Source organism: Carcharhinus amblyrhynchos, chromosome 3 (genome assembly GCF_965287045.1).
Source record: "Carcharhinus amblyrhynchos chromosome 3, sCarAmb.v2.hapA, whole genome shotgun sequence".
In the NCBI taxonomy this organism is placed as follows: Eukaryota; Metazoa; Chordata; class Chondrichthyes; order Carcharhiniformes; family Carcharhinidae; genus Carcharhinus; species Carcharhinus amblyrhynchos.
This window is the reverse complement of record NC_137326.1, coordinates 24019078-24038230: the sequence shown is the minus strand read 5'-3', so window position 1 is coordinate 24038230 and position 19153 is coordinate 24019078. Positions and strand designations below refer to the sequence as shown.

The 19153-nt window shown below is 44.3% G+C and overlaps 1 protein-coding gene across 1 annotated transcript in view; it reads right to left on the bottom strand.

Annotated features, from left to right (window-relative positions):
- The window catches only part of fbln2 (fibulin 2), a 217955-nt gene that overhangs the window by 74877 nt on the left and 123925 nt on the right, over positions 1–19153 (bottom strand). Inside the window, exons 5-7 of the mRNA XM_080182283.1 lie at positions 16453–16555; positions 10090–10219; positions 6328–6526 (exon numbers count right to left, since the gene is read on the bottom strand). Of these exons, the coding sequence (XP_080038409.1) occupies positions 6328–6526; positions 10090–10219; positions 16453–16555 (432 nt within the window). The remainder of the gene's footprint in view (positions 1–6327; positions 6527–10089; positions 10220–16452; positions 16556–19153) is intronic.

Sequence of the window (19153 nt, the reverse complement as noted above, 5' to 3'; positions counted from 1 at the left end):
AATTGCCTGCATATGGCCCATATCCCTCAATAGCCATCTTACCCATGTAGCTGCCTAAATGTATTTTAAAAGACAAAATTGCACCCACCTCTACTACCACCTCTGGCAGCTTGTTCCAGACACTCACCACCCACTGTGTGAAAAAAATTGCCTCTCTGGACACTTATGTATCTTTCCCCTCTCACCTTAAACCTATGCCCTCTAGTTTTAGACTTCCCTATCTTTGAGACATGATTTTCCACTCACAAAACCATGCTGACTAATCAGTCCTTGCCTCTTTAAATGCCTTCCAACAACTTCCCCACTACAGATGTGAGGCTCACTGGCCAGCGGTTTCCAGGCTTTTCCCTGCAGTCCTTTTTAAACAAAGGCACAACATTTGCCACCCATCAATTTTCAGGCCTGTGGCTGTCGATGATTCAAATATCTCTGCTAGGGGACCCACAATTTCCTCCCTAGCCTCCCACAATGTCCTGGGATACACTTCATCAGCTCTCGGGGATTCATCTACCTTGATGCACTTTAAGATTTCCAGCACCTTCTTCTCTGTTAGATGTACACTCTTCAGCACATCACTATTTATTTCCCCAAGTTCCCTAACATCCATGTTTTTCTCAACAATAAATACTGATGAGAAATACTTATTTAGGATCTCACCCATCTCTTCTGGATCCAAAAATAGATGACCTGTTGATCTTTAAGAGGCCCTACTTTCTCTCTAGTTACTCTTTTGCCCTTTATATATTTGTAGAAGCTCTTTGGATTCTTCTTTGCCTTATCTGCCAAAGGAGAATCCAAACAGATTCTGTTTAGCTGGTTAAAGTTATCACACTTGTTTAAAAAATAAGTTTAAATTTCTAAATTTGAAAAAGAAGTTTGCACTTTTCATTTTGTAAAATTAATCGAACTTACTAAATTTGATTTCCAATATTCCTTTTTACTGTTTCCAGGTTTTTGTGCTGCAGTCGACTATTAGCTAACCCTCCATGACAATTGCCTACCCTGCTAGGCCTTCCTACAGCTAACACCAGGCAGGCATGAAGAATTCACCCTCAAAACCAACTTAAACTCTCACCACGAACATCACGGTAGGTTTCTGTGTAGATTCAGCAGCAGTGTACGTCCCTGAACACGCAAACATCTTTTGTGATGGAGCAGAGCTGACCGTACCGTGAATTGGTAGCTCTACAGAATGGCAAACTAATCTTTTTGGGGTAAATATGCGGGGTTATGGGGATAGGGTCTGGTTGGGATTGTAACCAGTGCAGGCTCGATGGGCCAAATGGCCTCCTTCTGCACCGTAGGGATTCTATGATTCTATAATTCTTGCAACAATAAATGGGGAATTCACAATGAATGCATTAATGAGTGGGTGACAACTCCACAGGAATCTGTAACAGAGAGCTCCCGAGGCTGGGTCCAAAATTGCATGCCATAATTTCACTCAATAATATACTGCCTGCGGCTGCTGATGGCTGAGGTTCAAATCCTTGATTTAACTCTGGATTGAACAGGCAACATTATGCAGAGGTCACACCAGGCATCAACTTCAGGGAACAGAATCAAGGATGCCCAATGCTTTATAAAGTTTAAATTTATTTATTAGTGTCACAAGTAGCATAAGAAATAGGAGCAGGAGCAGGCCAACCAGCCCCTCGAGCCTGCCCCGCCACTCAACAAGACCATGGCTGATCTGTTGCGGCTCAGCTCCACATTCCCGCCCTCTCTCCATAATGCTTAATCCCCTCTCTTATCAAAAATCCATCAACCCGCGTCTTAAAAATATTTAGCGAGGTAGCCTCCACCACTTCAACGGGCAGAGAATTCCAGAGATTCACCACCCTTTGAGTGAAGAAGTTCCTCCTCAACTCCGTTCTAAACCCCTACTCCTACTATCCTTTCTGAGCGGGAAGAGTCTCTCCACCTCTATCCTAGCCATCCCATTCATCATCTTATACGTCTCAATGAGATCTCCCCTCATTCTTCTAAACTCTAACGACTACAAGCCTAGTTTATTCAGCCTCTCCTCATAGCTCAACCCCCTCAACTCCGGCATCAGCCTAGTAAACCTCCTCTGCACTCACTCCAAGGCCAAAATATCCTTGCGTAAGTACGGCGCCCAAAACTGCACACAGTACTCCAGCTGCGGCCTCACCAATGCCCTATACAGCTGCAGCAAGACCTCCCTACTTTTATATTCAATCCCCCTCGCTATGAAGGCCAGCATCCCATTCGCCTTCCTGACCACCTGCTGCACCTGCAAGCTGGGTTTTTGCGACTCATGCACAAGGACCCCAAGGTCCCTCTGCACCGTCGCCTGCTGCAGTTTTTCGCCACGTAATTAATAATCCTTCCTACCATTATTCCTACCAAAGTGGACCACCTCGCACTTGCCAACATTAAATTCCATTTGCCATTTCCTGGCCCATTCGCCCAGCCTATCTAGATCCTTCTGCAGACTCTCCACACCCTCCGCGCAATTTGCCTTTCCACCAATCTTGGTGTCATCAGCAAATTTCGACACCCTACACTCGGTTCCCTCCTCCAGATCATCTATATAAATGGTAAATAGCTGAGGCCCCAGCACTGACCTCTGGGGCACTCCACTAGTCACCATCCGCCAATCCGAATAGCACCCATTGACCCCCACTCTCTGCCTCCTATTTGACAACCAATCCTCTATCCACGCTAACACCCTACCCCCAACTCCATGTCCTCACTTAGACTATCTATATCCCTTTGCAGATTTTCAGTCTGCTCTGCACACTTTGCTCTGCCACTTACCTTAGTGTTATCTGCGAATTTTGACACACTACACTTGGTCCCCAACTCCAAGTTCAATTTGAATTTGGTTTTCTGGAGCAAGCAAGGATTGGATTTGGGTTTGCCCAGTCCAGTCTGCGCATTGCTTTTACAACTTTAAGTAGCCTTACGTTAACAATGCAATGAAGTTACTGTGAAAATCCCCTAGTTGCCACACTCCGGCGCCTGTTCAGGTATACCGAGGGAGAACTTAGCCTGGCCAATACACTTCAGCAGCATGTCTTTTGGACCATGGGAGGAAACCGGAGCACCCGGAGGAAACCCACGCAGACATGGGCAGAATGTGAAGACTCCACACAGACAATGACCCAAGCCAGGAATCGAACTCAGTTCCCTGGAGCTGTGAAGCAGCAGTGCTAACCACTGTGCCGCCTAACTTATAAATAGGGTCTGCAAACTATATAGTTTAAAAATCTGTACAAGCAAAACTGATATGGAACCATGTGGTATTCGATTTGGCTTAACATTTATATATAAATATTCAATACACTGCCACTTTCTAATGTTGCGAGTGAAGATAAATGTTCATTAATTACACCCTTCATTAATAATTCATCAATAATTTATTTTCACCTAGCTTCTTCTGAAGTGCACACATTTCTAAAAATTTCATAAAGCACATTGTAAGAGTACAAATGTATGCACATTGAAACATGACTGTATTTTAAATTGCCTTACTCTGTGCCAACTATAACAAATGAACTGTTGTACTAGGTTCCACAGGCACACAAGCCTGTGAGTGTAAATTACTGCATAACAATGAAAGTCTTTACTGCTTCTTTCCAACACTTCAGGGTATAAACACAGGCCAATCATTCTGAATGCCAATCACCACATGTACTGTTCCTTACCCCAGCAACTGTGTATGCGTCAGCCTTCAGACACTAAAACAATTATGGCATCACAAATTATCAAAATAAATGACTGTAATCACTGAGCGTGTGAACACAAAATGCAACAGGATTGACTTTCAAATGGAGCACATATCGAGAAGGAGGGCAGAGCGATCGGAGAGCCCAGAAGATGGCCAAGTGAGAGGTCATAACCAATTTCATGGTCAGGCTCACGAGGATAATCTGCAAGCTCTCACTGTTCGACAAATGTCCATGGTTCACCCACTGACTGGGGACTGTGAGTGGGGGAGGGTGATGGAAGGGGGTTACGAGTGTGGAGGAAGGGGATTGGTGGTGCGGAGGCAGGGAAGAGTCACACAAGCAATGACAGCAGCTGGTCTGAGAGCTTGCAGTCAAATCTTAGAGAGAGAAGAGGAAATCCCGAGGGTTTGGCTGCCGCTGCATGCCTGGCAGCAGGTGGGAAGACTTTTGGGATTGTGCGCTGCTCCTTGCCTCACAGAAATAAATCAATGTCAGAACTCTTTCTTTGGGTGCTTGGTTACAGCCTTGAGAAGTCCCTTGAACTATCACAGTTTAGGCAGTTGGCTAAGTTTAAGTTTATTTATTAGCGTCACAAGTAGGCTTACATTAACACTGTAATGAAGTTACTGTGAAAATCCCCTAAGTCGCCACACTCCAGTGCCTGTTTGTGTACACCAAAGGAGAATTTAGCACAGCCAATGCATCTAACCTTTTGGACTGTGGGAGGAAACCAGAGCACCCAGAGGAAATGCATGCAGACACGGGGAGAACGTGCAGATTCTACACAGGACAGTGACACAAGCCAGGAATCAAATTGGGTCCCTGGTGCTGAGAGGCAGCAATGCTAACCACTGTGCCACCATGCCACCCAGGATAACCAGTACTAGGCAGTGTGCATACATACATGAAAATGACACAGAACACCAGCAGTGGATATTGAGACCTGACGGAATATCAAGTTGGCCAGTGAGTGGGATGTTTGTGAAAACATTTTAATTTGTTTCTTTTAAGGGTAGCAGAAAGCCAAAACCCATCAGGTTCCTCAGTAGTTTATGGAAAAATTGTTCATGAGTCAGGCTTGCATGGAAACATGTATTGTGCCTGTGGTGTCACTCTGCAATGAAGGCTCTGTTCAGACACCAGGAGCTGAACTCTCACATTGGCCGTGGGAGCCGCAACTCTTCCCTGATTCCTAACAATGTCGGCGACGGGGTGGGGGGAGGGGGGTGGGGGGGGAGTATTCTTAAATCTGCCAGGTCACAAATGTGGGGTTGGGCAGGCAGGAACTATGGGTCGTTGGGCTGGTGGTGGAGGGTGATCCATCTGCAGGGTGGCCTTTGGCTGCATCAGTAACCTGGCAGGGACTCGTGACCGGAGCGCTGGCATCCTGGCCTGTCCCTAAGGGCCCTTCTCCAGGCAACTGAACAGGCCAGCACCTTATGCTCCACAGCAAGTTCAAGTGGCCTGACTGTGCTTGACTTCCCTCCTGTGTGAATTATGAGCCACTCCCTTTTGTTACTGGCAAAAATTGGATTCATTGGAAATGAGAGTGGGAGTTCCGCAGGCGGGTCCACACGTCACTTTTAAAGTTCCGCAGAATCTTCCTCACTCAATGAAGATCAAGCCCTTGGGATAGGATTAGAACTTGGATTTGCATATTTTTGGGGTGAAAATCAGCAAGATTTTTTTAAAAAAATCCTCTGCTGGTCTAATTTGATTGACAGGGTCAGGTTAGAAAAAAATGTACCCATTCTTTCAGTCTCATTAGATCTCTTTGTTGACATTTGTCTAAGAGCTATTGGATTATATAATTACACCTTTGCACCTTCTCCCTATGTCTGCGTGGGTTATCTCCGTTTGCTCCGGTTTTCTTCCACAGTCCGAAAGACATGCTGGTTAGGTGCATTGACCATGCTAAATACCCTCCTCAGTGTATCTGAACAGACGTCGGAGTGTGGCAACAAGGGGATTTTCACAGTAACTTCATTACAGTGTTAACGTAAGCCTGCTTGCGACACTTAAGCTTAAAAAGAATTATAAATGTTTGGCTGAGTTTCAAAAGCCACAATTTAAAGGCAGGTCTGAAATTTGATTCAGACTGACAAATGGACACAAAAGTTCCCCAATGGGTTTTCAACTAACAGTTGCCCACCTTTCCAGGTGAGGAAGAGGCAGCTGGCAGTAAACATCTACCCCAAAGTCTTTTGTAGTCCTAGACTTATCACTCTTATTTAACGGCATTTAATATCTCATGGTGATACTGTGTTGATTTTGTTTCATGTCCAATTACAAGCACAGGCAGCATGGCAGCACAGTGGTTAGAACTGCTGCCTCACAAAGTCAGGGACCCATGTTTGATTCCCAGCTTGCATCACTATGTGGAGTTTGCACATTCTCTCCATGTCTGCGTGGGTCTCCGTTGGGTGCTCCGGTTTCTTTCCACAGTCCAAAGAAGTGTGGGTTAGGTGGATTGGCCATGCTAAATTGTCCCTTCGTGTCAGGGGAACTAGCAAGAGTACGTGCATGGGATTCTAGGGATAGGGTCTGGGTGGGATTGTGATCGGTGCAGACTCAATGGGCCGAATGGCCTCTTCCTGCCCCATAAGATTCTATGAAGCTTATACTGCACCTTGGTCTGGAACAAGAGCCGTCTCTGCTTGTGGCTTTGATTTCAGCCATGTTTTCACTGGAAGGTCAGTAACATCTTCAGCTCCTTCGCAACAACTGAAAAACGCCTGACTGCAAGGGTAGCCTAGGCTCAGCTTTTCTTCGCAGGTTCCATACTGGCTCCAAAATATCATTCCTAACATACAGCAGTCGCAGCATTTCTGCAAGGAGAATTAGAGAAAAGCAGATAAAAATGAATCATTACACCACTAAACCGACATTTGACAGCGATATCTTTGTCAGTTTCTTTTTATTTTCAGACAGCCAGTCCAAAATTCCCATCCGAAAAAGGCGTTTGTAGTGACCAGATGTCCCAGGAAAAAAACAGGATAGTCCTGCATTTTTCAGTACATGTCCCTGTGTCCCGAAGAATTGCTCAAAGTTGCTCAGAATTCCCAGTTTGCAGCTTTCCCCTCTTCACATGAAGCATATCAGATTTCCGTCTGCATTGCACCTTTTCACCGCAGCGTCTCTTCTCTTCATTTCCTCTCCATCCCCTTTGCCTCTCCCTCCACTTACTCTTGGCAAACCCCTGTCAGCTGAATCCCACAAATCGGAATGTTGCCCGGCTGCCGGACATTAAGCGGCTGCACTGGGATGCTCCCCAGCTGCACAAACCCTTCTCACTGAGATCCAGGGCTGCAGTCAGGGCCACATTTCTTTTTCCCTGCCCCAAAATGGAGTGGTTCTCAATGGGGCACTTTCTCAGCCTGATTGGTCTGCCTTTCACTATCCCGATTGGCAGAATGCTCTGATTGGCCAATCAGTGATTCCCTGGAGGAGGTTACGTGAGAGAATCGATCGCTAGCTGGAGAGTGGGGGAGAGCCAGAGGAGAGTTGGGGAGAGCTAGAGGCCAAGTGGGAGAGTGTGGGACAGAGCCAGAGGAGGCCAGTGGGGGAGACTGGAGCAGAGCCAGAGGAGGCCAGTGGGGGAGAGTGGAGCAGAGCCAGAGGAGGCCAGTGGGGGAGAGTGGAGCAGAGCCAGAGGAGGCAAGTAGATAAGAGTGGGACAGAGCTAGAGAAGGCCAGCGGGAGAGAGTGGGACAGAGTCAGAGGAGGCCAGTCAGGGAGAGTGGGGCAGAGTCAGAGGTGGCCATGGGGGTGAGTGGGACAGAGCCAGAGAAGGCCAGTTGGGGAGAGACTGGGACAGAGTCAGAGGTGGCCAGTGGGAGACAGTGGGGCGGAGCTACAGGAAGTTAGCAGGAGAGAGAGGGACAGAGCCAGAGCAGAGTGGGGGATAGTAGGGAAGACGGTGGAGAAGGAAAAGACAGAGACCTGCAGTGATTGAGTTGGTCAGCGATGAGGAAGCCAGCAGTGCAGGACTACTGCACATGCGCCGATCTCCACTCTGACAGATCAGTGTGTGCACAGTGACCCACTCAGCGCTATACTATTGCCCTCTCCAACGTGAACAGGCCTGGATTTTCAACATGACTCTCTTTGAGGCACTCTGCAGTGCTCAGAGAGTGGGAGATTAATTTCAAAAATCCTGCTTAAAAATCTAGAGGGAGTTACTCCCGTTTTTACGCAAATTCGGCACTTAGAATTTTTTGGGAATCCTGGCCTAAATGTTTGATAAACAGATGACTTAAAGTGAGTATGAAATTGGTTTTGAAACAAAATGTTTTATTTTTGAAGATAACTTCTGATGTCTCCTTACCAAGTTAGTTGTTAGAAGCGCTGCTTTTTCCTCATCCTGACCACAGTCTAATCTGAGGAAATCTTAAGTAATAAAACTTTACACTATAGTAGCAAGTGTACCTTAATCTTCCAGCTCGTTCAAAATGGCTCCTGGTGCTCATCAATGTAAAATTTCTATTATAACTCAGGAATCAGATCAGTGATGGGACTAATAGCCAGCTGCCTCCTTAATCCCAGCCTCACTTCCCATGCCTTTTATCCCTGTGGCCTTTCTGAATGTGATGGCAAATGTCAAATTAATTTGTGCTGAGTAATGATCAACATTATCTGCTGATTTAGAGACTGGAGTCAAAGAAGTAAGTTCCATTTCAATCACAATCGGGGCTGGAATCAAAGTCAGATCTCAGAACCAAAAAATAAAGTGTCCTTTACGCTGCTAAGGAAAGATGCTCATCAGTGGGTATTGTAATAAGGAGTCACATAATGATTCAGTTAATGAAATAAATAATTGCAAATTCGTAAAGACTATAAGTCAGTGCAATGGTCAGTTTTAAAAGTCTTCAGCTGACTGGTAAGTTTTCTAGGAATGAACAAACAGGAGGAGGTCAGTCAGCTCCTTGAGCCTGTTCCCCCCTTCAAATAGATCATGGTCGATTTGAATTGTAATACCACCTACTTGCCCTCTTCCATAGCCCTTAATACCCTTGCATTACAACAATCTATCAATCTCACTTTGAGCATTGGGACGTGATCTTACTGGCTGCTCACACCACGTTCCCACCGCAGCGATGTCGGAGATCTTGGCGCCCTGCCAAATCTCCATTCACTACAGCAGGATGGGAAAATCCTGCCAGCATGAATGGCCATAAGATTCCGGCTTCCAATTGAATCCCAGTCTAAAAGGCTGATTAGGGGGAAAAGGAATTCAGATTTGAACTATTCTTTTTGCACTAGAGTGTATTCTGACTTCATCCTTAAGGCTATGTCCTCGAGCAATTTGAATTTGAATGTTTAATATGAAGAGACATCAAGCTTACTACACATTACCTACACATCTGCTGAGTCCCTTTTTGCTAAGCATAGTGATTCACACATAGCCACCAGTGTTACTTGTGTTTACTATACGTGGATTGAATTGTACAAATACCCAACTTGCAACAGCACTGTCGTACAGTTTTAAAGTTTACTTATTAAGTGTCACAAGTAGGCTTACATTATCACTGCAATGCAGTTACTGTGAAAATCTCCTAGTCCCACACTTTGGCATCTGTTCAGGTACACTCAGGGAGAATTTAGCATTGCCAATGCACCTAACCAACACGTCTTTCGGCTATGGGAGGAAACTGGAGCACCCGGAGGAAACCCATGCAGACACAGGGAGGACATGTAGACTCCGCACAGACAGTGACCCAAACCAGAAATCGAACCTGGGTCCCTGGCACTGTGAGGCAGCAGTGTTAACCACTGTGCAGCCCACTAAGTCTATCTTTGGGCTGTAAATGCAATAATTCCAATAAAACAATTGTTTATATTAGTCGGCAAACCACAAACTAATAGTTTCAAAGCGGTCTGCCTCATGTAGCAGATCTCAAAAGGTAACCTCAACAGCACTCCATTGGTTACAAAGCGCTTTAGGATCAGTGATTAGACCCTGCTGTTTCACAGTGCCAGGGACCTGGGTTCGATTCCTGGCTTGAATCACTGTCTGTGCGGAGTTTGCACATTGTCTGCGAGGGTTTCCTTCGGATGCTCCAGTTTCCTCCCACATTCTGAAAGATGTGCTGGTTAGCTGCATTGACTTGAACAGGTGCCGGAGTGTGGCGAATAGGAGAATTTCACAGTAATTTTATTGCAGCATTAATGTAAGCAATACTTGTGATTAATAAATGTTAAACTTTTAGGGTGTCTCCAGATTGTAAGAGGTGCTGTTTGGAGATATTTTTATTTTATTCTTTGACAACAAATGACTTGTGTTTCGTGGAATCAAAGCACTTGAGTATCTTAATTGCAGCCTGTCCTTTTAGAAACACCATTGACAGTGACAGTATTGTGTGAGAAAGGTAAGGTGCTGCGAAATACTTGCCGTATAGATTGCCGCTCCACAAACATCATGTGGATTTGCATAGCAGTCTGCATTTTCTTTTGCAAAGTTGATACCAACTAAGCAGCTACGTTCCTCCATATATGAGACACAGCACTGTTTCTGCGCAATTCTGTTAACAAAACAGGGACATATTATGGTCAGAGCAGTGCTTTGTTTAAATTATACAAATTAAGTTTGTAAAATTACCCTGTTCAAATATACATTGGGAGATAGTGACATAGTGATTATGTTCCCGGACAAGTAATCCACAGACCCAGGGCGTAATTGTCGAAACCCCCACTGGATTGATCAATGGCAGATGTTGGGGTGGGATATGGTGCAGGCCCAGAAATCAGTTTCACGCTGGCCTGAATTTACAACGGGATTTTCCACTGGTGTCTGTCATGGCGGGTTGGAAAACACACATTGTGTTCATGGGATACAGGTGAAGGCCCGACCCTTCCATGCCTGATTCTCCATGACGCTAGTGGAAAAACATGTCGGTGTGAAACACATTTGGAACGTGGCATGCAGATGTCAGGACTCCTCTGAACAATGCCTGGGGCTGCTTCCAGAACTCAGGGTGGGGGCCATCTGCAATCCTGGACTTCGGAACACCACAGCAGTGGGTCAGGGATGCATAAGGTGGATCTTCCAGACTCAGTGTCCTGGAGGGGTTCCATCTTCCAGCATCAGAATGTTATTGGAGATTGACCTACTTTCTGAGCCGATCCATCTCCAGTCTCAGAATGCGCCCAGAGATTTAACGTCATTTTCAGAAGGTCCACCTTCTTTCTCCAATGGTGGGTCAGTGATGGTGGCATCTTTTCAATATGGTGCCCAGATATGATGATGGACTGCACTCCATCCAGTTTTGTCCCGCCAATGGTTACAGCATGAAATACCCGGGCAGAAATTAATGAGATTTGACACATTTTCTCACCAGTCTCCACAGTGGGGGAAGCACTCCACATTCCAACCCCCACTCCTGCCACAGCACTTTGTCTCAAGATGGGAGAATTCTGCACACACACACACACACACACACACACACACACATACACACACACACACACACACACACACACACACACACCCCTCCTTCCTCCCCCAAACCCCGGTTTCCTCTGGAGACACGGGTTAAATCCCACCACAGAATTTCAATTCAGTTCATAAATCTGGAATTGAAAGCTGGTCTCAATAATGATGACCATAGCCAAAGTTTTCCAGCCCTTCACACCAATGGGATCTTCCAGCCCTACCGATGTGAATGGCAATTTCAATGGCCCCATTGCAGGGAAAATTCCAGCCCGTGAAACTATCACCAATTGTCGTTAAAAACTCCTCTGGCTCACTAACATCCTTTAGGGGAGGAAATCAGTTGTCCTTACAGAGTCAGCATTTCAGGTCGATGAGTTCTAATGAAAGGTGAAATGTCAATCTAAGTTCATAACATGGCATTCCATGTGTTACACTGTAGTGCAGTAGAGCTGCTATGTTACGGAACTAGTCTTGTAGACTGATTTATAGCGAGACAGGAGACTGGATATTGGGGAGCCTGTTGGAGTGGGCAAGGCGGCAGACAGGCAGCCTCAAAAAAGAGAAAATGCTGGAAAATCTCAGCATGTCTGGCAGCACCTATAAGGAGAGAAAAGAGCTGACATTTCGAGTCAAAGATTCCAGCATCCACAGTATTTTGCTTTTATCAAAAAATTGCACAGGAGGCTGCTCATCAGAATCCCAGAAGCAGGAATATAGCTCCGGATGGAGTCAGTGTTGGGAGAGTAAATGGGCAGGAAACGTACCCACCCATCAACTGGGACCCTCAAGTATTCAAAATCAACCACTTGCAAGCAATTAAAATGTAATTCACTGGAACTTAATGCAATTTCCCTCATTAAAGATACCGACATAAATAGTTTCCATACCTTCAATAATCCATCCATTTGAACTCTGGCAACTTAGGGGATTTTCACGGAAACTTCATTGCATGAAGTTTACTTTTTTTAAATGTAACTTAGCTGACACACTGCAAGAGGTCCTTTGATTTCCAATCACATGGAGCTCTCTTTGGTGTCTAAAGATTTTTCTAAAGTTTATTTACTAATGTCACAAGGAAGCGTACATTAACACTGCAATGAAGTTACTGTGAAAATCCCCTAGTCACCACAGTCCGGCGCCTGTTTAGCTACACTGAGGGAGAATTTAGCATGGCCAATGCACCTAACCAGCAGTATTTTGGACAGTGGGAGGAAACTGGAGGACCCGGAGGAAACCCACGCAGACACAGCGAGAATGTGCAAACTCCACACAGACAGTGACTCAAGCTGAGAATCAAACCTGGGTCCCTGCCACTGTGAAGCAGCAGTGCTAACCACTGTGCTATGATTTGTGATGCCCAAAATCAGACTCAAAATTCACTCTTTCATACAGGTTTATCATAACTTCCTCACCTTTGTACTCTGTGTCTCTGATTAGAAAGCTCAGAATCCCATATGATTTATTAACTGCTTTCTCAACCTGCCTGAACACCTTCAATGTTTTGCACTTGTATCTCCAGATGCCTCTGCTCCTCCATCCTCTTCGGAATTGGACCCTTTATTTTCTGTTCTCCCTCTACATGTTTCCAACAAAGTGAATCACTGCACACTTCACCGCATTAAATTTCACCTGCCACTTGTCAATTCCTTCTACTAGCCTGACTCTGTCCTCTTGATGTCTATCATTACCCTCCTCACACACTACAGTACTTTCAATTTAGTCTTATCTGAAGATTTTGAAGTTATGCCCTGCATTATGCCAGGATTTCTGAATGGGTATGAGGTAATAAAGCTAAGGGACAAGTTAAACTCAAACAAAAATATTTAATCAACTTTGCTGGATGATCCTAAATATCAATTCTTTGTTTTTATGCGCAGAATGGAACTGTTGTGAATTTCTATAAAAACTATCACAGCTATTCAGTGCCCAGGAAGCTTCTGAAGCGGGAACGTATCTCCCTTCTATTTTCCCAATCTGTGCATGACTGGATCAATAGATGAATTTCGACCCTCTTCCAAGATTTCTGTACTTTCTTCCTAATCCTCATGCAGACCAGACTACCCAAATAATATCTTATTATCTTCAATCACATTTCTCCTTTCCCCTTTTGAAACTATCAATCAAGCTAGAAATAATTTTGGTTCATTTCACAAGTCCGCTTTCCACTGTCAACAACTAGTTCTGAATCTCCATTTTCATCAAAATCCCTTTTAGACCATACGACCATAAGATATAGGAGCAGAATTAGTCATTTGGCCCATTGAGTCTGCTCCACCATTCAATCATGACTGATATGGTTCTCATCACCATTCTCCTGCCTTCTCCCCATAACCTTTGATCCCTTTGTTGATCAGGAACCTATCTATCTCTGTCTGAAAGACACTCAATGACCTGGCCTCCACAGCCTTCTGCAGCAGATTCACCACCCTCTAGCTGAAGAAATTCCACCTCGCTTCAGTTTTAAAAGAGCACTCCTTCACTCCAAGGTTGTGCATTGTATTTTTAACGTGCAAATATTAAATAAAAGATCTTTAGTTGTTCAGATACTTGTATGTCTTTAAATCAAGAAATATTATTTTCATTTCCCACAAAGCCTTTCTTGACTGCTCAGATGCCGACCATTTTCAATATCCTTTGGTTTTCGTTTAATGCTTCCAACATTTCTAGTTACTCTGATTATCTCCAGTAAAAGTTGAAATCTGCTTTGGACACTTAATTATATTGCAAACGTGGCAAAACAACCTACATTCAATAAAAACCTGGAATTAAAAGTCTAATAATTCTCATTTACGATTGTTGTGAAAATCCATCTGGTTGACTATTGTTGCAGACAATACTTCAATGTTCAACCGTGAAGCTGTGTAATGCACCTTACTGGATGAAAGGGGAAAGTATTTGGAAAATTTGAGTTTGCACACAAATTTTAATGTGCTGTCCAATGAATGTGTCTTTGAGCATCTGATAGAATGTGACTGGCTATGACTGTATTACATTCTGTCTCGTTTCCTTCTCTATGAATGGTATGCTTTGACTGTATAGCGTGCAAGAAACAATACTTTTCATTATATGTTAATACATGTGACAATAATAAATCAAATCAAACCAAATAATGACGTGCACAAAAATATTTTCACAAAGAAATTTGAAATCCATTGGAGTCGCCAAGATTAGACATTAATAGTGGCCTCACTCCCAAGTTCTTATATGTCACCTGTTAGTCTGCTTAAAATATTCAACAGCATAACCAGCTCTGCACTCCTTAATGTGATTGTCTTTTCAAAAAAATTCTTAGAAATTATCGAATACTGGTAAAATCACAGACTCACTACACCGGAGAAAAGAACGTTTCCAATTACTGGTGAATTTTTTCGCCCTTATTGAATTGAAAGCTATTGAATTTGGAGAATAAAACACTCTTCCAGTGTTATTACTCAGTGACAACATTAGCCAATGTCACATCAGATAACACACAGGCTGTTACTTGTATTATTGCCCATTCCTGGTCACCTTGAGAAGGAGAAGGTCACATCTCGAGACAGTACCAAATCTGCTGAAATCAAATTCACAGTCTGAAATTGACATTTGGATTGGCTAGGTTTTGGATTAATGTAATCCAGGCTAATGGAACATAAACTACCAACATCACAGATTCTCTCCAAAAAATCCTAAGTGTTGAATTCACATAAAAACTGGAGTAAGTCCTGCTGGTTTTTTCAGAGGAAATTTCAAAATGGATCTCCCACAGTCTGTGCACTGTAGAGTGCATAAGTATGATTCATGCTGAAATTCAAGAGTGGAGCCTATCCCTGCTGGAGAGACTAGCCATGATGTGGAGATGCCGGCGTTGAACTGGGGTAAACACAGCAAGAAGTCTCACAACACCAGGTTGAAGTCCAACAGGTTTATTTGGTAGTAAATACCACTAGCTTTCGGAGCGCTGCTCCTTCGTCAGGTGAGTGGGGAGTTCTGATCACAAATGCGACATAGAAAGGCACACACAGTTTACAGAATACTGATTAGAATGTGAGTCTTTACATCTAATCAAGTCTTAAAGGTGCAACTAATGTGCACGGAGAGAGCATTAAGCATAGGTTAAAGAGATGTGTATTGTCTCCAGACAGGGCAGTAAGTGAGATGTTGTAAGCCAAGCAAGTCACGGGGGTTACAGATAGTGTGACATGAACCCAAGATCCTGGTTGAGGCCGTCCTCATGTGTACAGAACTTGGAAACAGTTTCTGCTCGGCGACTCTGCGGTGTCATATGTCGTGAAGAATTGTCGTAATGTCTGCATGCAGACACCACAACAACGGATGAATGAACGCCGCTCGTCAATCACCAGGCAAGAGTGTTCTCTTACTGTTGGCGAACACTTCAGCAGTCACAGGCATTTGGCCTCTGATCTTCGGATAAACGTTCTCCAAGGCGGCCTTCACGACACACAACAGCACAGAGTCGCTGAGCAGAAACTGATAGCCAAGTTCTGCATGCATGAGGATGGCCTCAACTGGGATCTTGGGTTCATGTCACACTATCTGTAACCCCCATGACTTGCCTGGGCTTGCAACATCTCACTTACTGACCTGTCTGGAGACAATACACACCTCTTTAACCTATACTTAATGCTATCTCCACTCATACTGTCTGCACCTTTAAGACTTGATTAGATGTAAAGACTCGCATTCTATCAGTATTCTGTGAACTGTGTGTGCCTTTATACGCCCTGTTTTGATCAGAACTCCCCACTCACCTGACGAAGGAGCAGTGATCCGAAAGCTAGTGGTGTTTATTACCATACAAACCTGTTAGACTTTAACCTGGTATTGTGAGACTTCTTACAGCAATTGGGAGGCAGGCAGTGTGGGGCCACCATGTACGTACTGACAGATTGGTGCATGCGCAGTGGCCCACTCAGCGCTATGCTGCCAGCCTGTCCAGCAGGGATAGGCCCCACTCTTGAATTTCAGCATGATTCACACTAGTGTACTCTGTAGTGCACAGACTGGGAGATTCATTTTGAAATTCCCTCTGAAAAAGCCAGCAGGACTTACTCCAATTTTTACGCGAATTCGACACTTAGGATTTTTTGGAGAAAATCTGTGACCTTGTCGTTTACGTACGTAATGTTCCTAAATGATTCAAGTACAAGCTCCTAAATGATAATGGGTTTCCACCATTTTGAATAACTAACACTGCTTATCAAGGGATGCTTTAAGGAATTAGATGATGAATTGTTTCATGTAGACTGTGTATTTTAGATATTGAAAAGATTTATTGTTTTACCTGTTTCACGGACAAGCTGTACGATCCAGGAGGCCACTTACCTGCAGGCAACAGAGTCAAGGCTCCTCGCAGGAATGTCGAAGCACTGGCTATTGTTTGCAGCCCACTGTTGCCCAGTAGTACAGCAATTCTCAATCACGTCTGCTACAGAGACCAAAGACAAAAGCAGGTTTGTTTTATCATTTTCCACCATGTGTATTTCAATCAATTGTCAAATAATAAATATAATAAAATGTAGCAACATAAAGTGGATATCAAGCCCGCTGTGGATTATTTGTAAGCTTTTGTTGTGTCTGACGTTTTTTTGCTTTGCCGTATAGGGCAAGAGGTCGATCCCATGCCACTGCTTTAAATGTTTGAGCCAATATCACTGAGTGTCAGAGGGGTATGAGTTTGCACACCTACAGTTTCTTTTTGCTTCTCTCCCTCTGCCTCTCCAGGGACAAGAGTGATCATTTTATCACACTATTCAAAGCACTTAATATCATGCCCTCAATTATTGTGCGGGATTTGGGTTCAAAAAGACTTATCGCACAGAAAGAGGCCATTTGACTCACTGAGCCAGTGCCAGCTGGAAAATGAGCCACCCAGCTTGATCTCACTCTCCAGCATTTGCTCCTTAGCCCTGCAGGTTGTGGCATTTGAGGTGCACATCCATACACCTTTCGGAGGGTGGAGTGGCAGACACTATTGTGCAGTAGCTACTGTCCCTACCTCTGAGCCAGGAATTCAGGGTTCAAGCCCCACCCAGAAATTGATGGCCACAGGATGTGCATGTGAGCCAAGCAGATTGATTGAAATGCCAAAGGCAGAGGAGAAGAGCGGGAGAGTTGCCTGGCCAGCCAGAACCAGGCCATAGATGCAGCACATCCCCGAGCCAAAAAGATTTCACACACAATCCCTCGCCACAGGCTCTGTGGCAAGCATTCCCCTTGCTTCAAGGGACCATGAGAGAGAGAGAGAGAAAGAGTTGTGACGAGGGGATATGAAGGGTGTATTTGGAGCCCAGTAGCGTGCAGCCCACTTGGACAGTTCAGGAGGAATGGTGCTTTTACCAATTTTAATGCTGCATCTCATTTTGGTTAAAACTCCCTCAATCCACCCAACACTCAGAGAGATTCAGTACCTGCCAGCAGGCAAGAGCAGGAACTTGTCAACAGGAGGCTACAGCCGGGGTCCTATTGAATTGCCATTATTTGTAATGTGGCGATGCCGGCATTGGACTGGGGTGGACACTGTAAGGAGTCTCACAATACCAGGTTAATGTCCAACAGGTTTATTTGGGATCACGAGCTTTCAGAGCACTGCTCCTTCATCAGGTGAGTGGAGAGGTAGGTTTCACAAAAACGGCATATAGAGACAGAGGCACAATGGCAAGGTAAGTGTTGGAATGTGAATCCTTTCAGGTAATCAAGTCTTTACAGGTACAAACAGTAAGAGTGGAGAGAGGGATAATAACAGGCTATCTGTAAAGACTTGATTACCTGAAAGGATTCACATTCCAATTATTATCTTGCAATTGTGTCTTTGTCCATATATGCCATTTTTGTGAAACCTACCTCTCCACTCACCTGACAAAGGAGCAGTGCTCCAAAAGCTCCATGATTCCAAATAAACCTGTTGGATTTAACCTGGTGTTGTGAGAGTTCTTACTGTGCCATTATTAATATTACAGCACCGTGCAACACAGGATTACAACCTCCTCAGCTGACACTTTCATGCCTGTCAAGTGAGAGGTTTAAAATGGGGACTGAGTGTCTGAGAAGTCACCATTATCCCATTAGTCGATTTTAACTCCCAGTTTCACTCCAGTGCCACACTGTTTGACTTCAGTAAGCTTGGAATTCACATCGGCAATACATCTTGGGGGATTGGTGCCAATGTTGTCACCGTATACCTAACACTGCTTCACGATAATACAGAAGTGACAAGACTGCTACAATTTGAGAACAAATTACATTGTCATACATGTTAGTAAGTCTCATTTGCTTTCAAACATTACGACTGCCATTTCTGTTGAAGGCAGTTTTATTGTAGCAGTACATTCAATTTATTCTGACCCAGTTCAAATCATTTTTGTACAGCCTTACGTAAATTGTACAATTATGCAATTTTCACCGTTTAAGTACTTTAGGTGCTGTACACAGCCAATAAAAACAGCATTAACAGCCTGCTCTTGGGACTAAGACTTTTGAACAAGAAAGAGGTCACACATGAAGGCATCTCTGCAAGGTAAACTTTGTTAACTCATCCGAAGCAGTGCACTGTTCCCAAAAGGGCGAAGACTTTTATTAAGTCCTTCTCTATATTTGCTATAGGTCCCACTTTTCATTCTGTGACAGAGAACCATGAGGTGCTCGTTAAGCGATGATATATCTCCTTTATACAGTGAAAGCAAGGCAACATGCTCTATAAGCCAAGACAAGCAGAGAGTTGCCAAATGGAGGTATCAGCTTTGAGTTCACACTTCTGAATGGAGGGTTGTTCAAAATCACGTGGACAGAGTAGACAGGGAGAAACTGCTCCCCCTCATAAAAGGATGAAGAACAAGAGGGTGCAGGTTTAAGGTGAAGAAGCAAAGATAATGTGAGAAAAACACCTTTCTCGCACAACAAGTGGCTTGTTTCGGAAATGCGCTAGCTGGAAGTGTGGTGGAGTAGATCCAATCAAGGCATTCAGGAGTATTAGATTACTTGAATGGAAACAATGAGTGGAGTAAAGGGAAGGGGAATGGCACTAAAC